At 45.8% G+C, this 25,422-nt stretch overlaps 2 protein-coding genes across 3 annotated transcripts in view; both read right to left on the reverse strand.

Moving 5' to 3' along the window:
• The window catches only part of STX3 (syntaxin 3), a 46,848-nt gene extending 39,878 nt beyond the window's left edge, over positions 1–6,970 (reverse strand). For both annotated transcript variants that reach the window (XM_007997209.3, XM_007997174.3), the window contains exon 1: positions 6,726–6,970. In XM_007997209.3, coding sequence (XP_007995400.1) covers positions 6,726–6,755 — 30 coding nt within the window. In that variant the 5' untranslated portion in view covers positions 6,756–6,970. The remainder of the gene's footprint in view (positions 1–6,725) is intronic.
• Positions 6,971–14,766: 7,796 nt separating this feature from the next.
• OR10V1 (olfactory receptor family 10 subfamily V member 1) lies at positions 14,767–15,675 on the reverse strand. The gene is given in 3 exon segments (XM_073015933.1): positions 14,767–15,059; positions 15,062–15,180; positions 15,182–15,675. Coding segments are annotated over 3 exon segments (747 nt in total). The 5' UTR covers positions 15,595–15,675; the 3' UTR covers positions 14,767–14,844.
• Positions 15,676–25,422: the final 9,747 nt, after the last annotated feature.

The following is a 25,422-nucleotide window of genomic DNA, read 5'->3' on the forward strand; positions in this document are numbered from 1 at the left end:
CCTGAGCTAGGAGGGGTGCCTGGGCAGCTGGCTACCGGGCCTTTATCCTCAGCCATCTGCAGTGTTGCCTCTTAACGGCTGCTCCACTACCACCCCAGCTGTAGCATGTAGCACCGGCCACAGGAAATGTGCTTCCAGAGTACTAGAAAACAGATGCTGGAGCCCTGCCGACAAGGTCACAAAAAAACAAGGAGAGACTAAGCAATTGTCAGATGGGCCAGAGGAAGCTAAGGAGATGTGACAACCGAACGCAGTGTGGTGTCCTGGACATCCTAGAACAGAAAGAGGACATTAGTGGAACAACTAGTGAAATCCAAACGAAGTCTGGAGTTGGGTGAATAGTAACGTACCAATATAAGTCTCTTAGTTTTGCTAAGTGTACACTGTGTACACTGTAGTATAAAATGTGACCAAGTGAGGGAACCAGGAGAGGACTAGACAGGAACTCTCTGTACTATCTTTGCAACTTTTCTGTAAACCTAAAAGTAGGCTAAAACTTAAAAATTTATTTAAAAACAAAAAACTCCTGATGCCATACCGAGCTGTCCTAACCCAGACAGCTGAACATACCCAGACAGTATTTGCTCCACTAATCTCTTCAGGTGGGGGGCTGAATTTCATACAGTTTCCAGGTGGAGACTGGGGAAAGTTGCCAAGGAAATGGTCCAATGCCAAAAAGCAGGCTGCCCTGAGAGAGGAGATGGGGTGGGGGTAGTTGCAGAGGGGCCTAACATAAAGGTGGCCGGAGGTTAAGGCCCCTCAGGGACTACAGAATCTGCGGGCAAATACATTTACAGAATATCCCCATTCATCGGCAGGACCGTTTGGTTTACAGCTTTACAGGCTTTGGGCTGGGAAGGTACAAGAAAGAATGAGACACACGTGATCTCTGCTCTCCCCGAGCACAAGAACTAACAGAGCCAATGGTATCTGCAATTGCAATACCATGTGGCTATTTGTATATACCACCAAAAATAAAGTTTGTGGGGTCCAAGGAAAGGCACGGTCAGTGCTGTCAGCCTGGGAAGCTGGATGACACTGGAACTGAGACTTTGGAGATATGTAGGATTTTGCCAGGAGAAAAATGGTGTAGCTAAGTTTTCACCATCCATGGTAGCCACATCTTTGCCTTCATTGTCTTTCTAAATGAGGGGCAACCTCATTTCCATGTCATCTTGGGCTAGGTGTTTTACGAGCCTTGGAACTCCGTCCTTGGGGATGTACCTGTAAGGTGTGGCTTCATTAGCAAACATATAGGTTCCCTCAGTAAATGTTCCACTTCAGGTAGGTAAAGGTTCACCAGCCCACAGGGAATGGAGCAAGAAAAATAAGTCATAATGATGAGTAAAGGATGTTTAAGGGTCAAGCTGTTGTTGATTAACTAAGAGACAAATGTTTAATACATGCCTACCATGCAGAGTGCTAGGCACTGGGGCTCCAGAGGACTATAACTGAACTACTGTTGCATCAGGGGCATATAGTGCAGTTAGGGAGATGATCAAATAAAGCGTAAGGTGATATGAAGAAGCAAGACACACATGTTCAACTCTTGAGCCCACCACTTCCCAAATGGGGATCTCAGTCAAACCTGAGCCTCAATTCCTTCACTTGTAAAGTGAGAATAATATCCCAATTCCTTTGCTTGTAAAATGAGAGTAATACAAAAACCCACTTTGCCTTGCAGGGTTGAGAGAATTAGAGACAAGGTATGTAAGGTATGTAGCACAAGTCTGTCCAATAGTAATTGCTCAATAAATGATCATTGTTATTGTACTTGATGGGGTGACAAGAAGTACTAGAAACATTGACCTTAAAGACAAAAGAACCTAGAAGATAAAGGGTCCAACTTATAAAAAGCAGTGGACAGTGGTTTCAAACCCACTCCACGTTAACAAAAAAAAAAAAAAAAGAGACAAAACAAAACAAAAAACACAACCCACTTCAAAGCAACATGTACCCCTTGAGAGCTGCAAGAATGGAGGAGAGTATTCTAGGTTGCAGTTAGAGAACACTACTACCTATAAAGAATAAGTTTTGGAAGATGAGTAGAAATTTTGACAAAAGGCAGGGAGGAAGCTTTGGAGGAGAGAGAAGACAGCATGAACAAGTGTCCCTCCCTTAGCTCCTGCCAATTCCCCCTACTTCCCCCACACTCACAGGAATAAAAATAAAATTAATCCCTTTCTCTCATCCAAGCATTTTCTGGCCTCTGGCTGATGGGGCTGTAATCCCCACTCAATCCCCATCACTCTCAGCCCTGCTTCCCGTCTGCTCACAGAAAAACAGCTCTTCCAGAGAACGAATCCTCCTAGGTACAGAGAAGAGGGGAGGCAGGAATCCTGACTTCTGTGAAATTTTATGACTAGAGAAGGACAGAATCTCAGTGAAGTGCAGATTGGCATGAAGGTTCAGTTATGATCCAAAGCACCTGGCACATAAAAGCGGCTCAATAAATATAGATTAACAAATTAAGCTTTAAAGGGGAAGTGCACAGCTCCATGTTTCTGATGGGGTTACAATGTTATCCTAAGGAACTATGATTCCACAAACATCCTGGAGCTTCCAGTGGGGAAGGAGGCCAACAACAGCCATTTAGGAAGCAGAAAGACACAGAGAGAGTAAAAAGTCAGTCTGGCCTTTAGAGCCCCGGGTGGTTGATGTCATCACTGTGTCCCTATTAGTGCTAGTCTTTGAAGGGCCATTCCATCCACATCATTTCTAGTCCTCTACAGATCAGTCTCTAAGGGGGCCCAAAGGCTTCAGCCTCTATTCCATACATCACTGGCTTCTCCATTACCATCATCTCCCTTTGATTACTGTTGGTCGTCTTGGCATGTACTACATGTCTTTGTTTTCCCTATGTGATCATTTACCCTTTGACACTAGGACTTGTCAATCCTGCCTAAACCTGATGTCCAGCAGGATGCTAGGCACACAGAGGTCACAAAGCTCTGATCATGGTGGTCAGCAGGTACTATACACATGCGACTCTGCTGATGCTCCCTTGAGTTTTTTATGTGCTTGATGGTTTATACACCATAAACCATCAAGTGACAAGGGAGAGTGATTAAGACAATCGAAGATCCTTGCCTTTCTTGTTAAGCCTCAATTTACTCACTTGTAGAATGAGACTAATAGAAAAACCCACTCTGCTTTGCAGGGTTGAGAGGATTAGATACAAGGTACCTTTACATATCTGGTACGTAAAGTACGTCACGTATCTCCAACCACCTTTACATAGCTGAAAAGGTCAGATTGGGCTGGAAGAAGCAGCTGAGCTCAACCACTACTTTGTCTTGGGAACCCACCCAAAGCCTCATGCCCATCTCCCATCTTCCAAAGACTGGCCAACAGGGTCTTCCTGTAGTTGCTTCTATCACAAGGATGATATCCTCATATCTATTTCTTCTGTTTCTTCCTACCTGACCACGAACTTTCTAAGGGCCAGGAACAAGCGTTTATCACCACTACACTCCAGCATCTAGTGCAAGGACTGGCACACAGTAGGTACTCAGTACTCAGCAAATGTTTACTGAATGAAAACAGGGCCATGCAAAAGATCACTAGAGCAGGAACTGTCTGGACTCAGCAGATTCAAAGTTCAGCTGCTGAGAAGTCAGAGAAAACCATGTCCTGGGCTAGGCTAGGTAGAGGCACTGCACATTCCTGGCAAGCCTGTCCTCTGTCACTGAAGAAGCAGGTTGTTGAGGGAGCCCGCCAGGAAGAGCAGTGCAAGAGACCAGGTGAGTCAGGTCTTGTGACCATGGCCTCAGGAAGGGATGCCCTTCTGTGTGGACGCTGCTACCAGCAGGCCAAGACAGAAGAACTCACAAACACAGTGGTGGGTGATTGTCCTGGATTATCTCATTTTACCCTCACAATGATCCTATGGGAAAAGGGTGATGATCCACTTTACAGGGGCAACTCTGAGGTCTCAGTCCCTGTAGACTTCAAAGCCTTAGGACAGGCTCACAGACAATTAAGCATTTTATAAAACCACACATTCTTAAGGTTGGTGAAGGCCTTATATCTCCTAGCTCACCTCCCCTCCAAGAGATGCTCAAATTCCTACAACATTCAACCTCCCAACAAGCTTCTTGCCTCCTTCCCATGCTAGAGGGTGCACCATCTACTCCATCCTTGGGCGGCTCTGTCTACTAAAAATGCTTTCTTACAGATTCCTCATTTCTACCCATCAACCCCATATGTTCTCCTTGTATCTACCCAGAGCAAAGCCAATCTCGGGCACAAAAGCCCTCCAGCTATCGGGAGGCGGTTACCACCTCCCCTCCTCAAGATTTGGAAAGAACACCACAGAAAGAGTTTGCAGAGGCTGCTCAATGTGCAATTTGTTTCATGAAGGTTGACAAATGCTTTTAATTGATAACGGAAATCAGAGGGAGAAGATGCATATCTTGTTTCAGTGAGGGTGACCCCTGGGAGTCAGGCTGGGGAGAGGGGATAAGAGGAGGCGAACTGATATCAAAATCCACATAAACCTTAACAGTCTTCACAGAAAAACCTATAACACCACCAGAAGGGACTTCTGAGATCAACTAAATTCCTTGTGGTACAAAGGAAGAATTGAGAAGCAGAGAAGTTAAGCGACCCAAAGAAAGACAGTGATCGGAGTCTTGGAACCTGCCACCTGTGTCCCTTTGTCCCGCGCTGCCATGCATCTGCTCCAATACGCTACAGAAGCCACCCTGTGATTTCAGAACAATCCTCCCATAACAACACCATCATCTCCAGTCTCGCTTTCACCACATCCCCAAGAGGGAAGGGGAGGAAACCTATCATTAATTCTATTTTACAGAGGGTAACCATGAGGCACCGAGGAGAGGCAAAGAGACTTGCTCAGGGTTCCCAGGCAAATTAAATTTATTCTTGGAACTGAAAGCTCAGTTAAGACTCTTCGCTCATTGTTGGCAATGAGCTACTGAAAGGGGCCATGGAGTATCTTCCTCTGGAAATGGATTTCCTAACAAATGGAAGAGTCTGCTGTTCAGTTTTGTACTTTTTTATGGTTGCTGAATGTGCCGACACAGAGAGATCTTCAAAATCGTACTCTTCTTTTCCTTCTGCCTCCCCAACCAGCGTGCTTCAAGGGAAGGAGCACCGTGGAGAGTGTCAGGAGCCTGGGTTCCTCTCCTGGGGGTGCCCTGCCTGGTTCTGTGTCCTAGGGCATCCCTCCTACCCCATGAGTACCAGTTTCCCCATCTATAAAACAGGGGCAATAAACTCTGCCCCATCCGTAACCTGGACGCTGTGAGGCACAGATGACTAAGCATAAGACTGAGGCAGGGAGGTCACTCCCACAATAGGCAACTGTCCCTTTGCTTCTCTCACTTCTCCAGCTCCCTGCCTCCTCTACAGCCCTGCTACCCAGAACAGGTGAAACAGACATGAAGGTCTCATCCAAGCAAGGGAGGAAAAGGATAAACTCTTGTAACATCATCCCAACAGTCCCTGACATCTGCATTTTCCATAGAGCACTCACAGTTATTAGCATATTTCACCATTTATTAAGTCCCCCGTGCCATGCACCATAAAAGTGTTCTTATGCATGTTCTGCTGCTTTTCCACCTCACAACTACCCGTTTTACAAATGACAAAACTTAGGCTGGGAGTTTAAGGGATTGCCAGTAAGCAGTGGAGCCAGAGGCAACCCCAGTTCTAATCCAGTCCAGTGCTTCCCAAACTGTAATGTGCCCGTGAATCACCTGCGGAAATGGATGAATAATTAGATTCTGATTCTGCGGGGCCAGACTGAGGCCTAAGCTGCTATACTTGTAACACACTCCAAAGTACATGGACTAAATAAACTCCTGAGTATCAAGGGCGAGATTTTAATTTTATTAAGGTAGAACCTGTGCCACTGAATCTTCAAGGCTTAGCACTAGACCTCCCCCATAGAACACACTCAATAATTATGTACTGAATGAGTCAATGAGTATCTGGCTTAAAAACCCATGCGTTAACCCTTCTCTGTATCAAGTTCCATTGTATCATCAGATCCTCCCAACAAATTCCTTGGGTATGATCACTCCCATTTGACAGACAAGGAAACAGAGGCTTAGAGTAAGTAGCCTAAGGCTTTACAGCCTTTGCGCAGCCAAGGCTGGAGGCAGTCTATCTTCAGATCCTTGGACCCAACCACAGCTGTTCCAAAAGATGCGGCGGCGGAGGGGGAATAGTGGGGACAACAATTACAGACCACCGGTTGGAGAGCAGCTGACGCATCCCAGCATGTGACCGGCTCACAGCTCCAGAGGTCACCAGGGAGCTCTGAGCTGCTCTCTGGAGGAAGGGGCAGCCAGGCCTGGAGCCCCTCAGGAGGCAAACAGGAAAGGGAGGAGGCTGGTCCTGGGCACAGTGCCAGGCAGCAGTGGGCAGGTGGTGAGGGGACCCCTGACCTCACGGTGAGCCCTGCCAGGCCCCAAGCACCCTCTTCGGGAACCAGCTCTGGACAGACACTGTCCAGCTTGCGGGGTGGGAGGGTTAGAGGCGTTCAGGAAAATCATTGCCTAGCGATGAATCACCCGGCACATGACCCCGCAGGGGAGGGTAGGGGAGGGTGCGGAACCGGCGCTGGAAGCGGTGGGGGATTGGGGAGGGCAAACCTCGGGCTCTGGCCCCCTCCAGCCTCGACTTGGGGAGCAAAGGGAAGCACCTCTCCCACGCAGCACCCCTCCTGGCAGCCCCCCGCCTGCAGCGAAACTCACGGCCTTCAGCTGCTCCAGCCGGTCCTTCATCCTGGAGCCCAGGCGCCCGGAGGCAGGTAGCGCGTCCCAGGTGAGCGCGTCCCAGGTGAGCTGCCGGAAGCGGCGGCCGGGCCCGCCGGGGCGAAGGAGCTGGAGGCGCAGGCGGCGGCGGGCGGTGGCCGCTAGCTAGGAGGAGCGTCCGAGGCCACGGGAGGCTCCGCCGCACCGCCCCCTCCGCCCCCACCGGCGCCGCGCGCTCCAAATCCGGCTCCCGGGCCCGCGCCGGCGCAGCGCTGATCCGCCCGGGACCCGCCCCTACCTGGCCGCGCCCAGCGCTCCTTCTTAAAGGGCCCGTGTCCCGCCACCGCCCGGCCGCCCGGAGCGTCTGCAAACACCCCTTTCCCTAACCCAAGAGCCCTCCAGACACGCTTGGAGTCCGAGGAGAGGCCCCTGCACCGGCGGATCCTGCCGCAGGGCCGAGGGAGAGCAAGAGCGACTGTCCGGCTGCGGTCATTCGCTGTCTGTGCCGGGCTCCTCGCTAGGATCCAGTTCTTAGCCGACTCGTTGCTAGGCGGGGACAAGCTCCCGAAAACAAATAAGCCAATGTGATGTGGGCTACATTGGGTGGCAGTCGAGTGTTCTAAAACTATCCTGCCAGGGGGAAGGCATTCCGAGTAGCGGGATCCCGCGCAGCCTCAGGGCTGCTGGCACTGAAAGTGGGGGGATGGGGGAGGTGTCCAGAGGAAAGACCTGGAGATCTGGAGATACAGGACGGTCAGGGTGGTCCGAGAATTTGGATCTTTTGCTTGTTGGAAATCGGGACCGCTCCGAGAAACGTAAGCAGCTCGATGTTGTTAGTGCCAGTGAAGACACTTGGCACTCACAATTTGCATACGTTTGGGAAAGCATCGTTTCTCAAGAGGACCTCGTTCCCATGTCTGTAAATCAGAGATGATACCCACTTCGTAGTTTGCTGTGAAGCTTGTGAGCGAGGAGGGGCTTTAAAATACAGGGCTTTGCACTGGAGCGCTCCCCCTCCTCGCTGCCTGCGCGGTGTGCAGGTAGTTCCCAGGCGGCTTCTGCTTCCGAAAAGCAGATCGTCCCTTTATCTCGTCTTCTCCCCGCCTCTCCCTCTTCCCCCTACCCAATTTGTCTTCTTGGGAGCAAATGATACATTTATCAGAGTGGAGCTCCACAAACGGACTGGAGACCCCAAGATTTAATTCTGAAGAATAGGATCTGCTCTGTGCTTTCAGGTTAAAAGACTGTAAATATCTTTGTAATTCTAGCAGTACTTTGCCCTCTTATGCCATCTGAATGCGTGCTCCCTGCTGACCTCATCGGCTCCCATAAAGATACGGTGCTTATGGCAGAGGTCGGGCTTTGAGCCGGCCCGGCGGGTCTCGGCCCTAGTCCTTTCTCGCGTCCCGCACACTTCCTTCTGCCGGCTGTGCTCCCAGGGCAGGGTGGCCCCGCCTTAGTACCGGGAGGGCTTCCGCGCCCCCTGGTGGTCATACTAGGAAAGGCGAGTAGATCAGAAATACTGTCCCACCTCCTTCCCCTAACACATTTTTGGGGAATTTGGGGGGGTTGTTTGTTTTTTAGACAGAGTCTTGTTCTGTTGCCCAAGTTGAGTGCAGTGGCGCGATCACGGCTCTCTGCAGTCTCGATCCCCTGGGCCCAAGCCATCCTCCCATCTCAGCCTCCCAAGTAGCTGGGATTACAGGCGTGCGCCACTACACCTGGCTAATTTTTGTGGGGTTTTTTGTAGAGATGGGGTTTTGCCATGTTGCCCAGGCTGGTCTGGAACTCCTGTACTCAAGCGATCCGCCCGCCTCGGCCTCTCGAAGTGCTGGCATTACAGGCGTGCGCCACTGCACCCTGCCCCTTAACACATTTTTGTTAGTGGGGATAGGTAGGTCTCCGCGCTTCAGGAAAATAGAGTCTTCCGAGAGAGGCTGAGATATGAACAACCCTTCACGTTAGGAATCTGAAAAGGACCATTGGGGTCTGGAGTAAGAAATTTTTCTTTCTACAGCAGGAATCAAGGGTGACCTGTCAGCCTCTGCTCAGAGGTTTCCTGTTACAGGATACTTGTTTTGAAAAGAGTAAAATCATGACTCCCCTACAAATACAAAATGTACACACATCAAAGACTTCACTGAATTAAAGGAGGAGACCAGTAAAGGGCTAGCCCTGTCCAGAGGAAAACACAAACAGTACACACATGTATAGGCAATCAGGACTGCTGAAACGAACATGTTAATAAATGCACAACTGGCCGGGTGCGGTGGCTTACTCCTGTAATCCCAGCACTGTGGGAGGCTGAGGCAGGCCGATCACTTGAAGTTAGGAGTTCGAGACCAGCCTGGCCAACATCGTAAAACCTCATCTCTACTAAAAATACGAAAAATTAGCCGGGTGTGATAGCTCGCGCCTATAAATCCCAGCTACTCGGGAGGCTGACGCAGAAGACTCTCTGGAACCTGGGAAGCAAAGGTTGCAGGGAACTGAGATCACACCACTGCGCTCCAGCCTGGACAACAGAGCAAAATTCTGTCTTGAAAAAAATTTTTTAATAAAAATAAATAAATAAATAATGCAGAACTGGCCTCCTGAGTGCTGGGAGAGCAATTGCACTTCTACCAGGCAAAATTCATTTGCATCTCTATGGACAAGCATCATCGGCATTCCTATGAATTTTCTGCAACTTACCAAATTGGAAAATAGCTGCAAGATTTTATAAGGCGCAAATCATTAAAAAATCAGGTAATCCAGAAAGGTGCTTTAGTTCAGGCCTAGTATGCCACAGGACACCCAATAATTTTTGGGGTTTTTGCCATTTTAACTTTTTTAGTTTTTTTCCAGACATTCCCAAGGTGGCACCTTCCATAGTTATACAGCTTCAACTGTGTTAAAAGTTCTTTGTCCGCTTGAGCAACATAGTGAGACCCCATTTCTACAAAACATACACAAATTGAGCCAAGTGCAGTGACTCACGCCTGTAGTCCTAGCACTTTGGAAGGCCAAGGCGGGTGGATCACCCAAGGTCAGGAGTTCAAGACCAGCCTGGCCAACATGGCAAAACCCAGTCTCTACTAAAAATACAAAAATTAGCCAGGCCTGGTGGTGGGTGCCTGTAATTCCAGCTACTCGGGAGGCTGAGGCAGAATTGCTTCAATCCCGTGGAGGGTAGGGGAGCGGAGACTGCAGTGAGCAGAGATCGCACCACTTCACTCCAGCCTGGGTGAAAAGGCAAAACTCTATCTCAAACAAACAAACAAAAATGGGCTGGGTCCAGTGGCTCACACCTGCATTTTGGGAGACCAAGAAGGGTGGATCACTTGAGCCCAGGAGTCAAGACCAGCCTGGCCAAAATAGTGAGATTCCCATCTCTACAAAAGAAAAATTTTTTAATTAGCCAGGTAGGCCGGGCACGGCAGCTCACGCCTGTAATCCCAGCACTTTGGGAGGCCGAGGCAGGTGGATCATGAGGTCAGGAGATCGAGACCATCCTGGCCAACATGGTGAAACCCTGTCTCTACTAAAAATACAAAAATTAGCTGGGCGTGGTGTGTGCTTGTGGTGGTAGACACTTGTAATCCCAGCTACTTGGGAGGCTGAGGCAGGAGAATTGCTTGAACCCAGGAGGCAAAGGTTGCAATGAGGTGAGATCGCGCCACTACACTCCAGCCTGGCGACAGAGCAAGACTCCGTCTCAAAAAAATAAAATAAAATAAAATAAAATAAAATAAAATAAAATAATTAGCCAGGTATAGTGGTGCACACATGTAGTCCTCAGCTACTCCGCAGGTTGAGGTGCAGGATTGCTTGAGCCCAGAATTTTGAGGCGGCAGTGAGTATGATCACGCCACTGCACTCCAGGCTGGCTGACAGAGGGAGACCTGTCTAAAAAAAAAAAAAAAAATTAAAAGTATATGTATTCCTTTAAAAAGAGTAACAGGGTATTCATAATGAAGCACAGATAAAGGGCAATTGGATAGTTGTGGCTTTAAACTCCTGTAATTAAAGAAATAAGCCATCTAATGTGAGTATTTCCTCGTTTGAATGTTTGAATAGCCATACTGAATTTTACTGCACTTTTATAACTTTGTTTTGTTCTGATATCTCATGATCACTCAGGGAGGGAGTCAGGGTAGATATTACTATCCCCATTTTATTACAAATTAAATTAAGTGCAGAGAAATAAGATGATTTCCCCAGGCTCACATAGCGTGCTGATAGACACGCTGCAAAAGGCAGTGGTTGCCTGCCCAGGCTGTGGAGCCAAACTGCCCAGGTCAATTCTCAGTTCTATCACTAACGGTTGTGTGACCTTCGGCAATTGATTTAATGCCCCTGTGCCCCAATGTCCTTATCCTTAAGCAAAAATAATAATAATGCCCATCTCAGTTGGGCGTGGTGGCTCACACCTGTAATCCCAGCACTTTGGGAGGCCAAGGCAGGTGGATCACTTGAGGCCAGGAGCTCAAGACCAGCCTGTCCAACATGGTGAAACCCTGTCTCTACTAAAAATACAAAAATTAGCCAAGCATGGTGGTTCATGCCTGTAATCCCAGCTACTCGGGCGGCTGAGGCATGAGAATTGCTTGAATCTGGGAAGAGGAGGTTGCAGTGAGCCAAGATTGCACCACTGCACTATAGCCTGGGTGACAGAGCGACACTCTGTCTCAAAAAACTAATAATAATAAATAATAACAATAATAGTACCCATCTCATGGATTTTTGTGAAGATAAGTGAGTTATATATATGAGAATTGTTAATTCCCTAATTCAGTCACTTTTAAAAAGTCTGCTAACCAATTATAACTGCACTGCTTTCTCAGAGAGCATGGGGAACTGAGAAATGCCTGGAATATTTCATTCACAGATACAATAATAACCATTGGTATTCAGAGTCAGTATTTTCCAACATAAGTTCAGCATTCTCCAACATAATGCAGCATTTATCAACATAAGTTCAACAACACAACCCATTTCAAGACATCCTCCAAGGGAAAAAGAGTTTGGAAAACATGGCAAAATACATCCCTCAGCTTAGGGAATCATGACTGCACATTTGCATCTTATAGGCTCTGAGTAAACCTATGGTAAAATACTAACTTTAGTTTGATCAGCACAGTATTCATCACACTTATTTGGCCATATAACGTTTATTTCATGGAAACCCCTGTTATCCAGAGAGCTAGAGTCCTACAGTTAATACTGACCCAGTAGAATATTGCCATAGAAGATAAGAAGGGTAGCAAATATCTATGAATAAACCCAAAAAGATTCTTCTGGTTCTTTTCTTTTAAAGAGGGCAAAATTCCCATTCTATAGAATATGGATTATGTTTTTTGTCTTTTGGGCTTGTGATACTCTTTCAGAAAAACAAAACTTATAGCACCCTTTTCATACTTTTCCAGATAAGGAAACAGAGACCAAGGGAGACGATTTCCTGTTCTTGCATCTTCCAGTTTCCTCCTTCAGAAATGCCCTTCCTGCTCCTCTTTGCACAGCTCGAGAGCTGGAAACCTGTCAGGGTGCAGCTCAAATACCACCTTCCCCCATCAGACTCGCCTTGATTCCCTTCACTGTCCTTTCTCTGAAATTTCATAGTCTTATATCACGTGGACCTTGGTGTGACTGTGGTGTGAGTTCTTGAATCTTACTAAACCTTTAACTTCCTTCAAGACAGATGCTGCTTCTTACTTTTCTGCTTCCTGATCCAATCACAAATGGGAACATAGTACATAGTAGAGTTAAATAAAGAGTTGTTTACTAACCGGGCGCGGTGGCTCAAGCCTGTAATCCCAGCACTTTGGGAGGCCGAGACGGGCGGATCACGAGGTCAGGAGATCAACACCATCCTGGCTAACACGTTGAAACCCCATCTCTACTAAAAATACAAAAAATTAGCCGGGCGAGGTGGCGGGCGCCTGTAGTCCCAGCTACACGGGAGGCTGAGGCAGGAGAATGGCGTGAACCCGGGAGGCGGAGCTTGCAGTGAGCTGAGATCCGGCCACTGCACTCCAGCCTGGACGCAGAGCGAGACTCCGTCTCAAAAAAAAAAAAAAAAAAAAAAAAGAGTTGTTTACTGTCTTTTGAGTATTGTTGAATAAATAAATCACCAAATAGTCAATGGGTAAAAGAATAAATGAGCTTCCCAAACTCTACAAAAAACACAATAAGCCACAGATACACTGATAACCATTTGCTGGCGACAACTGACAGTCACAAAAATGACCATCATTCTTCTCAGACTGCTCGGTCATGGTAATGAGTCCTTTCCATTCCCACTATCCAGTCAGTGTTTATCTTCACTTAATTAGCTTTGCTCTACTTTAATCCAGATTTGAACCATCACGTGCCGTCTCATACCCAAAGAGGCTCAAACAATAAAGCAGTTTTTACATATTATGCATACTTAGCCTGGTATAGACAGAAAAGGAGAACATGAGATATGTGTAAGAGACACAAAGAGAAGGAAAGAGAAATGAGAAGGAGAAGGAGAAGGAGGAGAAGTGGGGAGGAGGAGGAAGAGGAGGGGGAGAAAGGAAGGGAGAAAGGGGAGGGGAATAAAAAGTCATGGGGAGAACATTTCAGAGACAGACTGATACAGAGTCAGAGATTTATATGGAGACCAGTACGCTCTGGTATAAAGGTAAGAAAAGAGGTCGGGTGCGGTGGCTCACACCTGTAATCCCAGCACTTTCGGAGGTCAAGGTGGGCAGATCAACTGAGGTCAGGAGTTCGAGATCAGCCTGGCCAACATGGTGAAACCCTGTCTCTACTAAAAATACAAAAATTAGCCAGGTGTGGTGGTGTGGCACCTGTAGTCCCAGCTACTTGGGAGGCTGAGGTGGGAGAATGCTTGAACCTGGGGGAGGGAGGCTGCAGTGAGCCAAGATTGCACCACTGCACTCCAGCCTGGGCAACACAGTAAGACTCTTACCTCAAAAAAAAAAAGAAAAGAGACGCTACCCAAATCCCAAAACTCCAGTATTTTCCCCATCACCTTTCCCTGGAATAGAAATTAGGATGAAAGATTATTAATTAAAAAAAAAAAAGCCAGTGGTCTCAGTTTCATTTGAATCCTATTCCTGGCTTAGCCTCTGCCCACATGTGCACTGTTTGAACCTGCTGAGAACCTGAGAACAACATCTGGAGATAAATCTAAGGTAGGGCAGATTTTATATGATGGTGAAGATGGCAATAACCACATTTACTACCATATCTCCCTTTTTATTTCTTTATTTTTTTTAGATGGAGTCTCGCTCGCTCTTGTTGTCCAGGCTAGAGTGCAGTGGCACAATCTTGGCTCACTGCCACCTCTGCCTCCTGGGTTCAAGTGATTCTCCTGCCTTATCCTCCCAAGTAGCTGGGATTACAGGCGCCCACCACCATGCCAGGCTAATTTTTGTATTTTTAGTAGAAATGGGGTTTCACCAGGTTGGCCAGGCTGGTTTTGAACTCCTGACCTCAGGTGATCCACCCGCCTCGGCCTCCTAAAGTGCTGGGATTACAGGCGTGAGCCACTGTGCCCCGCCCATACCTCCCTTTAACAGTCACAAAGTATTTTCACTGAATATATATCTAATTATCCTCAGAAGTAACCCCAGAATTTAGATCCCACAGCTATTTTAATCTCTATTTTGGAGGTGAAGAACCTGAGGCTGGGAAATGGAAAATGATTTTTTAAAAATATAACTAAGAGGCCGGGCGCCGTGGCTCAAGCCTGTAATCCCAGCACTTTGGGAGGCCGAGACGGGTGGATCACGAGGTCAGGAGATCGAGACCATCCTGGCGAACACGGTGAAACCCCATCTCTACTAAGAAAATACAAAAAAAAAAAAAAACTAGCCGGGCGAGGTGGCGGGCGCCTGTAGTCCCAGCTACTAGCGAGGCTGAGGCAGGAGAATGGTGTGAACCTGGGAGGCGGAGCTTGCAGTGAGCTGAGATCCGGCCACTGCACTCCAGCCTGGGTGACAGAGCAAGATTCCGTCTCAAAAAATATATATATATATATGTATATAACTAAGAAGTAACAGTATAAAACACCATCAACTGTTGTCCCTCATCTTTCTGGCAGTATACCATGTGTCTCCGCCCAGCGGTGTTGAAGAGCGGCCTGTGTTTAGAGCAGCAGGACCCTCGTCATTGCTCTCTTCAAAGCATCCTTAAGTTCTCTGTTCCTTATGCTGTAGATCAAGGCGTTAAGCACAGGAGTAATGAAGGTGTAAACCACAGATACTACCTGGCCCCTCTCAGGATAGTAGCTAGAGCTGGGACACAAGAAGATGAGGCTTGTACATCCATCCTGGAGGAGAACCATAGTCAGGCGGGAGGAAAGGTGGATAAGGCCTTGTGCCTCCCCTCTGCAGAGTGGATCTTCAGGATGGCAGCCATGATGCAGACATAGCAGAGAGTGATGAGCAGGAAGGGGATGGTGAGAACGGTCATGCTGACCACAGAGTGGTTTATGGACCCAGGTGTCTGCACAGGCCAGTCTCATGACAGGGAGGACATCACAGTAGAACTTTTCTTTGCTGCTGCATAAAGGGAGTTGGAAGATAAGCATGGTCAGCTGCATGGCTAAGAAGAACCCCAGCAGCAGAGACCCCAGGGCCAGCTGGACACACAATCTCCAGCTCATGATGAGGCCGTAATGGAGAGGATGACAGATGGCCACAAACCAGTCAAAGGCCATGACGGCCAGCAGGATACAGTCAGCACTTCCCAGGAAGATGAAGAAGAACATCTGGGCTCCACAGCCGGGCAGGGAGATGAGGTTTCTCCCCATGGACAGGACGTTGCCCAGAGTCAAAGGGGCAATGGTGAAAAAGTAGATCTCCAGAGCTGCAAAGTTTGCCAGGAAGAAGTACATGGAGGCTGGGCATGGTAGCTCATGCCTGTAATCCGAGCATTTTGGGAGGCAGAGGCGGGCAGATTACCTGAGGTCAGGAGTCCAAGACCAGCCTGGTCAACATGGTGAAACCCCATCTCTACTAAAAATACAAAAATTAGCCGGGTGTGGTGGTATGCCCCTGTGATCCCAGCTTCTGGGAAGGCTGAGGCAGGAGAATTGCTTGAACCCAGCAGATGGAGTTGTAGTGAGCCGAGATCGAGCTGAAGGGGTGGCCTGCCCCTCCACACCTGTGGGTGTTTCTCGTAAGGTGGAACGAGAGACTTGAGAAAAGAAATAAGACACAGAGACAAAGTATAGAGAAAGAGAAGCGGGGGCCCAGGGGACCAGCGCTCAGCTTACAGAGGACCCACGGCGGCCCTGGTCTCTGAGTTCCCTTAGTATTTATTGATAATTATCTTTACCATCTTAAAGACAGGGGAGTGGCAGGACAATAGGATCAAAGAAAAAGAGGAAATCGGCAGTAAGACATATGAACAAAAACCTCTGTGACATGAATAAGTTTAAAGGAAAATGCCGTGCCTTGAGATGCATATGCAAACATCTCCATAAACCTTTTAGCAGCATTGTTTCAGCCTATCACATGGGGAGAAACCTTAGACAACACCTAGCTTTCTTAGGCAGAGGTCCCTGCGACCTTTGGCCGTGTACGTGTCCTTGGGTAGTTGAAATTAAGAGAATGGTGATGACTTTTACCCAGCAAGCTGCCTTCAGGCACTTGTTTAACAAAGACACATCCTGCACAGCCCAAAATCCATTCAACCTTGAGTCACCGCAGCACATGTCTCTTGCAAGGACAAGGTTGGGGTTAGGGTCACAGATGAACAGTATCTCAAATACAGAACAAAGAACAAAATGGAGTCTCTTATGTCTACTTCTTTCTATATAGACACAGTAACAGGCTGATCTCTCTTTCTTTTCCCCACACGAGCCACTGCACTCCAGCCTGGGTGACAAAGTGAGACCCAGCCTTTAAAACAACAAAACAAACAAACAAACAAAAACACTGCATGATTTTAATGGCTGAATAATATTCCATTGTATGTATATGTCACCTTTTGTTTACCCATTCTTCTGCTCACGGACACTGAACTATTTCCACTTTTTGGCTACTTTGAATAAGGCTGCTAGGAACGAACATTGGTGCACAAATACCTCTTTGAGTCAGCACTGAAATTTCAAACACACTATATCATTCCCAGACCACAAAGCCCTCTACTTCGATCTCTTGCCTGGTTGTCAAGAGTACAGCCTCTAGTCTAGGTTCCAATTCCTGATCTGATTGACCAAGGGTATGACCTTGGACAACTTGTTGAAGCTTTCTGCTGCAACTTCTTTATCTATAAATATAACGGTAGGACACAGCTCAAAAAAATTGTTGTGAGAATAAGTGTATCTGGCTCCCAGTAAGTTCTTCATAAATGTTAGCAATAATCATTAATACTATGAAGTGAACTTCCTGGGAAATGTCTCAGGATGTGCTAGGGAGGCTGAATGTTGCCCCCCTGGTTCCCTTTTCCCACCTCATAGGAAACAGGGGATGTAGGGAGAAACTCCACAGCTAGACCACCTGGGTCCCATATTTTGGGGTTTTTACCAAAGCATTTTTGTCTGTGGATAATTGCTAGTTGACCTTTCTGTGGGGGGAGTGAGGCCTGGGACCCCCCAGTTCACCACTTATTGATGTCACTCATAATGTCTGTTTTGAAGACTTACTTGTTGTTAGTATCATTGGCATATAATGCCACTTCATTAGCTCCAGGAGGTTAAGCTACTGTGAATGTTTCAATTCATTTGTAACTCCACACCAGGAAGTCCCTCACAGGGTTAGGAAATCCCAAAGTCCATAGGGTTCACTGGTCCATTCCCCAGGGTTTAGACCACATAGCAGCCCAATCAGCCCGATCTTCCCTTTACCCTTCCTTCCTTGTCTTCTGCCCAGAGAGGCTGATGATCACATCCCTACCTGAAGCTGAGTAGAGCCCGAGGTAGAATCCTCTTCTTACTATCTTGGGAACTGTGGAGTCGAATCTTGGATAAACCACCTTTCACCAAGGGAAGCACACATTTAGATTCTGTTAGTCCTTTCCTGCTGCTGCTTCAAAAGAGAAGGCGGTGGGGCTTTCATTGTAGGTTCACTCTCAATTCTGTCTCCTTCTCATATCATTTCTGGAGAATTCCCTGCCTACTTTGGTTCAGTAAAGCCCCAAGAGGATAACTTAGCTTTCAACTTGACCATCCCCAGTAGGGTTAATGTTTGAACACAAATAGGAATTGTTTAAAGACAAAATAGTCTAAACTGGTTTAATTGCTACTAGACATATATACATATTTGAGACAGAGTCTTGCTCTGTTGCCCAGGCTGGAGTGCAGTGGTGCGATCTCAGCTCACTACAGCCTCCACCTACCGAGTTCAAGCAATTTCTCCTGTCTCAGCCTCCCAAGTAGCTGGGACTACAGGTGCACACCACCACGCCCAGCTAACTTTTGTATTTTTAATAAAGATGGGGTTTCACCATATTGGTCAGGCTGGTCTCGAACTCCTGACCTCAGGGGATCCACCCACCTCGGCCTCCCAAAATGCTGGGATTAAAGGCGTGAGCCACCATGCCCAGGCTAGACTTAGCTAGCTATATTTTAATCATTGCTTAAGTTTTTATTCTCCACATTTAAGATAGTTTGGCAAGATAGCCAGCTTTAACTCATCAAAGCAGAGGCCAATTTTGTGCACCTAGACAAATCTCAGAATCATTAAATTTCAGCCAAGTGTCTCCTGTTAAATGAAGCTTAATTCTGATACATACGCTTTCCCCCACCCTCCTCCAAGAAGGAAAAATTATTCCATGCTTCATGCTCTGCACTGGCTTTGTGCCTGCCCCAATTACAGCAGTTATCACTCTGTGCTATTATGGGACTTGTTGCTCCACCTGTACCAGGATAGGTCCTCAATGAGAGTAACTAATTCAACTAGGTATTGCATTGCATTTTCTCATGTGGTGCTAAGCATATAGCACACATTTAGCATTCACTGATTACAGAACATTATATCATTGGACATTCCTTCATTCATTCATCTAATGTTGTTCAAGACCATACATACTTTCTATAACTGAAGTGTTTTATGCAAACTGCTGATATTGATACCTGGTCAAGATTGTATAAAATATACAAAATAGGTCAGGGGTGGTGGCTCATACATGCAATGTCAGCAATCTCAGAGGCTGGGGCAGAAAGATCACTTGAGCCCAGGAGTTTGAGATCAGCCTGGGCAACATAGCAAGACCTTATCTCTACAAAAAAAAAAAAAAAAAAATTATTTTAAATTAGCCTGATGTGGTAGGGCACACCTGTAGTCCCAGCTACATGGAAGACTGAGACGAGAGGATCCTCTGAGCCCAGGAGTTTGATGCTGCAGTGAGCTATGATGACATCACTGCACTCCAGCATGGGTGACAGAGTGAGATCCTATCTCTTAAAAAATAAATAAATAAATAAAATTTCCAAACTTGCATTATTCATGAACAACCTTCATGATTTATGTTTTATCTCAGTTATTGATATTATTAACTTAACATTTTTCTTAAATTCAACTCACTCACTTTTTGTTACATAACATTGTGTATTGTACTGTTTATATATATTTTATCCCTCACTTTTAAATAAACACAAAAGATGTTTAAATCCTTATTCATGTAGAACCTGAAACTTTCACTTCTAATACCAACAGCTCTGAAAACTCTGGAATCATTGTTGAAGAGAAGGACCTGTAAGTCCTTACACCTGTAAGGGTGTGTATGTGTGTGTGTGTGTGTGTGTGTGTGTGTGTGTGTGTGAGAGAGAGAGAGAGAGAGAGAGAGAGAGAGAGAGGAAGAAGTTTGGCAGGAGTTTTTCAAAGCAGTCTTGAAAAAAAATACAAAACCTTTCCTTTTCTTCTATAATCAGACTCCAGGGAGTTTGGAAGAGAAAGTGATGGGACCCCAGGTGACTATGAGGCTATTACTATGATCAATGCATCATTTTCTCCCACATTCCCCATTGATTTACTGACAGCCTCTAGCTGACCCCATCATTTCAACCTGAGTCTCCCAAATGCAACCACGAACCCCAGTGGACACATTTGGCAAGTATGGGCTGTGTCTGTATGGCTTGAAGGGGGGCCCAGCCAAGCTTGCTATTGATAAATGAGGCCTCAGCAAACACCTACATCTCCTCTCTCTAAGAAGAGTAAGTATTTACACTCCAGTAAATGTTCTATCCCCCCAAAGATCTTTTTATTCATTTTTATTTCTATTATTTATCCATATATCTACTTATTTTAGAGATGGGGTCTCACTATGTTGCCCAGGCTGGTCTTGAACTCCTGGGCTCAAGCAATCTTCCTGCCTCTGAGTCCTGGATTGCTTCAAATTACAGGTATGAGCCACTGCTAAAAACTAAGAGTGAGGAGTGAATTTCACTTCAAAAAATTATTAAATCATTGGATTTTTACTGTTTTTTTCTTGAAATTTTTTGGTTTCTAGGTCAAACTTACCTGGGTAACAATCAAACCTTAAAATATATCTAAAGGAATTGTGTTCAGTAATGCAAAGATGGACACGAGTCTAACAATTTGCATTTTCAGTTTGCTTATAGGCCAGGTGCCCAACACTTTGGGAGGAGAGATGAGAGGATTGCTTGCATCCAGGAGACCAGCCTAGGTCACAGAGTGAGACCCCATCGCTACAAAAAAAAAAAAAATTAGTCGAGTCTGGTGACACGCACCTGTAGTTCCAGCTACTCAGGGGGCTGAAATGGAAGGATTGCTTGAGCTCAGGAGTTAAAGACTGCAGTGAGCTGTGATCATGCCACTGCACTCCAGTCTGAGTGACAGGGCAAGAAAGATCCTCTCTCAAAAAAACAACCAAACAAACAAACGAAAAACAATTTGCTTATGAGTTGACTTCTACAACCTGGATTCTGTTACAGTAGACTTATTTCATTCAGAGCTAAAGGACCATTCCACCTATTACCGTTTCCTTAAGTCTTTGCTGTTGGTTATTTACATAGCCATTTCTCTGAAAGTATTCCCAGAAGATTGTCTTCATTGGGCTAAAGTCATAGGTGGTTAAAGAAAGAGTTCTCATGATCAAATGTTTTAGGGAGCTTTAACCCTACAAAGATTGTTTCATTCTAGGACGTCCCAAATGAAGTGCATGTCAGTCTTCAAGAGGAAAACAACGTCAGTATGCACTTTTCTTCCTCTTAGCCATGGAACTCTTTTTTACCAGTCATTTGAGGAAAGTAGGCACCTGAAAGTAAGCCAGCATTTTAAGAAATGCTGATTTATTCTGTTCTAGAAGAGAAGATGATACAAACTCTTACGGTAACTCCTTTTCAGCAGCATTTGAGAATTCTGATATCTCGTGGCTACTGGAACTTGACACACTTGCCTTCTTAGCTAATAGTCACCTAAATAATGTAAATGCATTTCAGAAAAAAAAGAGAAATGGATTTTGTTTGTAGGAAGCAACAGAATCAAGACCCAAGCCATCTGAGATCAGACTTAGCAATTTACATAGGACTATTAGGTCCACAGTCTCACTTGATGGTACTCTCTTTTTTTTTTTTTTTTTTTTTTGGACAGGGTCTGGCTCTGTCGCCCAGGCTGAAGTGCAGTGGAGCGATCTCAGCTCACTGCAAGCTCCGCCTCCCATGTTCAAGCTATTCTCCTGCCTCAGCCTCCTGAGTAGCTGGGACTACAGGCGCCCGCCACCACGCCCGGCTAATTTTTTGTATTTTTAGTAGAGGCGGGGTTTCACCGTGTTAGCCAGGATGGTCTCCATCTCCTGACCTCGTGATCCGCCCGCCTCCGCCTCCCAAAGTGCTGGGATTACAGGCGCGAGCCACAGCGCCCGGCCTTGATGGTACTTTCAACAGGCCTCACAAGCAGGCTGATTTTAGAGATGAAAAGAGACATTGTGTCTTCACAGCCAGAAAATGGATGCACAGCAACAAAAGGAGAGTTAATAGAATTTACAACAGTTCCTGACACTTACATGTCTTTTTTCCCTTAACTTCTGTATGATTCTGTATGGTTCATTCAATTTTCTTTTCCAGGTAGAAATAGCTTCTTGATCAACAATATCCAGAAAGAGTCAATATGTTCTGAGCAGCAAGAACCTTGCCATTTCTTCTTTTTTAAAAAGAGCATGCTTGAGTTCCTTCTTCCTCATGCTGCAGATCAAGGGGTTTAGCACACGAGTGACGCATGTGTCAACCGTAGACACTACCTTGCCCCTCTCACAAGAGAAGATGGAGCTGGGGCACAAATAGGTGAGGCTTGTTCATTGTGCTGGAGGAGAATTAAACCAGGTGGAAGGAGCAAGTGGGGAAAGCCTTCTACCTTCCCTCTGCAGAGCGGATATCAGGATGGCAGCCACAATGAAGATGTAGGAGCGTGTGATGAGGAGTTAGGAACAATTAGGACATCGTCACTGACCATATGATTTGTGTTATAATTTGACATTTACAAAGTTTCATTTATATTTTATTTCAATCCTATAAAGATACTACTTTACTTAGTCTCTTGGGCAATAGTTAACATTCAGCTCTGCAAATGGCAAAACCACAATGCACAGAGGTGAAATGATTTTTCCAAGTTTGCACGGTTCATCAGTGTCTGATCTGGGATTTTAACCGAGACTTTTGACTTTGTATTTAATCTTCCTCCACTAATATGGGTAATCCCCAAAAAGAGACCGTGAGTGTCAGACGGGGCCCTCCTAAAACTGAGTTACGGCCTGCCAGACATTTTTAGTTTAAAAAAAGAAAGTTGGCTGGGCACGGTGGCTCATGCCTGTAATCCCAGCACTTTGGGAGGCCAAGGTGGGAGGACTGCTTGAGGCTAGGAGTTCAAGACCAACCTGGCCAACAAAGTGAGACCCCATCTCTAAAAGAAAAAAAAAAAAGGAAAGTTTATTTGTTGTTGTTTGTTTGTTTAATTACTACCTCTATAAACTAGTTAGCCATTCAGACTATTTCCTTCACATAGTTAATGCCACTAGGGTTCACTCCAGTGGCTCAGACCAATGAGTAAATAAAGTTAAATTAGAAAATGGGGCCTGGGTGCGGTGGCTTACACCTGTAATCCAACACTTTGGGAGGCCGAGGGGGGCAGATCGCCTGAGGTCAGGAGTAGGAGATCAGCCTGGCCAACATGGTGAAACCCCATCTCTACTAAAAATACAAAAATTAGTCAGGCATGGTGGCGGGCACCTGTGGTCCCAGCTACTCAGGAGGCTGAGGCAGGAGAATTGCTTGAACCTGGGAGATGGAGGTTGCAGTGAGCTGAGATCATGCCACTGCACTCCAGCCTGGGCAACAGAGCAGAGTTGCCCAGGACTCCATCTCAAAAAAAAAAAAAAAAGAATACTCCTGCTTGCTTTTGTTGTCCATGTCCATGGAATATCTTTTTCCATCCCTTTACCTTAAATTTATGTGTGTCCTTATGTGTTAGGTGAGTCTCTTCAAGACTGCAGAAATTTGGTTGGTGAATTCTTATCCATTCTGCCATTCGGTATCTTCAAAATGGAGCACTGAGGCCATTTACATTCAATGTTAGTATTGAGATATCAGGTACTACTCTATTCATCATGCTATTTCTTGCCTGAATACCTTGTGTTTTTTCATTGTGTTATTGTTATACAGGTCCTGTGAGATTCATGCTTTAAGGAGATTCCATTTTGGTGTATTCTGAGGATTTGTTTCAAGATTTAGAGCTCCTTTTAGCAGTTCTTGTAGTGCTGGCTTGGTAGTGGTGAATTCTTTCAGCATTTTTTTGTCTGGCAAATACTTCCTCTTTCCTTCATTTATGAAGCTTACTTTCTCCAGATACAAACTTCTTGGCTGATAATTGTTTTTTTAAGGAGGCTAAAAGTAAGACCCCCAATCCCTTCTAGCTTCTAGAGTTTCTGCTGAGAAATCTGCTGTATCTGATAGGTTTTCCTTTTTAGGTCACCTGATGCTTTTGCCTCACAGCTTTTAAGATTCTTTCCTTCATCTTGACTTTAGATAAACTGATGACCACGTGCCTAGGCTATGATCTTTTTGTGATGAATTTCCCAGGTGTTCTGTGAGCTTCTTGCATTTGGATGTGTAGACCTCTAGCAAGGCTGGGGAAGGTTTCCTTAATTATTCCTTCAAATATGTTTTCCAAACTTTTAGATTTCTTGTATTGCTCAGTAAAACCAATTATTCTTAGGTTTGGATGTTTAACATAGTCCCAAACTTCTCGGAGACCTTGTTCATTTTTCATTTTTTAAAATTCTTTTTTCTTCGTCTTTGATAGATTGGGTTAATTCAAAAGCCTTGTCTTCTAGCTCTAAAGTTCTGTATTTCTTTCTTTTTTTTTTTTTTTTAGATGGAATCTTGCTCTGTCAGCCAGACTGGAGTGCAGTGGTATGATCTTGGCTCAGCTCACTGCCACCCCCCCGCCTCCCAGGTTTAAGCAATTCTCCTGCCTCAGCCTCCCAAGTAGCTGGGATTACAGACATGCGCCACCACACCCAGCTAATTTTTGTGCTTTTAGTAAAGACAGGGTTTCACCATGTTGGCCAGGCTGGTCTCGAACTCCTGACATCAGGTGATCTGCCCGTCTCAGCCTCCCAAAGTGCTGGGATTACAGGTGTGAGCCACTGCACCAGCCTAAAGTTATTTCCTCTGCTTGTTCTATTGCTGAAACTTTCCAGTATATTTTGCATTTATCTAAGTGTGTCCTTGATTTTCAGAAGTTGTGATTGTCTTTTATGTGTGTTATCTATTTCACTGAAGAATTTTCCTTTCATATCCTGAACCATGTACCATGTTTTTGATTTATTTAAATTAGACTTCACTTTTCCCTGCTGCCTCCTAGATTAGCTTAATAATTGACCTTCTGAATTCTTTTTCTGGCAATTCAGAGATTTCTTCTTGGTTTGGATCCATTGCTGTTGAGCTGGTATGATCTTTTGGGGGATGTTAAAGAACCCTGTTTTGTCATATTACCAGAGTTGTTTTTCTGGTTCCTTCTCATTTGGGTAGACTATGTCAGAGGGAAGATCTGGGATTTAAGAACTGCTGTTCAGATTTTTTTTGTCCCCTGAGGTCCTCCCTTGATATGATGCTTTCCCCTTCCCCTATAAATGGGGCTTCCTGAAAGCTGATCTGTAGTAATCATTTTTGCTCTTCTGGGACTAGCCACCAGGTGGAGCTACTAGGCTCTGGGCTGGTACTGGGGAGTGTCTGCAGAGTCCTGCGATGGGATCCGTCTTTAGGACTTATAGCCATGGATACCAGCACCTGCTCCAGTGGAGGTAGCAGGGGAGTGAAGTGGACTCTGTGAGGGTCCTTGGTTGTTTTTGTTTAGTGCACTGGTTTTGTGTTGGTTAGCCTCCAGGCAACACCATGGAATACTACTCAGCCATAAAAAGGAATGAATTAATGGCATTCACAGCAACATGGATTGAATTGGAGACTATTATTCTAAGTGAAGTACCTCAGGAATGGAAAACCAAACATCATATGTTCTCACTTGTATATGAGAGTTAGGCTATGAGGGCGCAAAAGCATGAGACTGATGCATTGGACTTTTGGGACTCGGGGGAAAGGGTGCGGGGTGGTGAGGGATAAAAGACTACGCATTGGGTACAGTGTACACTGCTTAGGTGATGGGTGCACCAAAATCTCAGAAATCACCGCTAAAGAACTTATTCATGTAACCAAACACCACCTATTCCCCAAAAACTTATTGAAATAAAAACATTTTTTAAAGAA

This window comes from Chlorocebus sabaeus, chromosome 1 (genome assembly GCF_047675955.1).
Source record: "Chlorocebus sabaeus isolate Y175 chromosome 1, mChlSab1.0.hap1, whole genome shotgun sequence".
Lineage (NCBI taxonomy): Eukaryota > Metazoa > Chordata > Mammalia > Primates > Cercopithecidae > Chlorocebus > Chlorocebus sabaeus.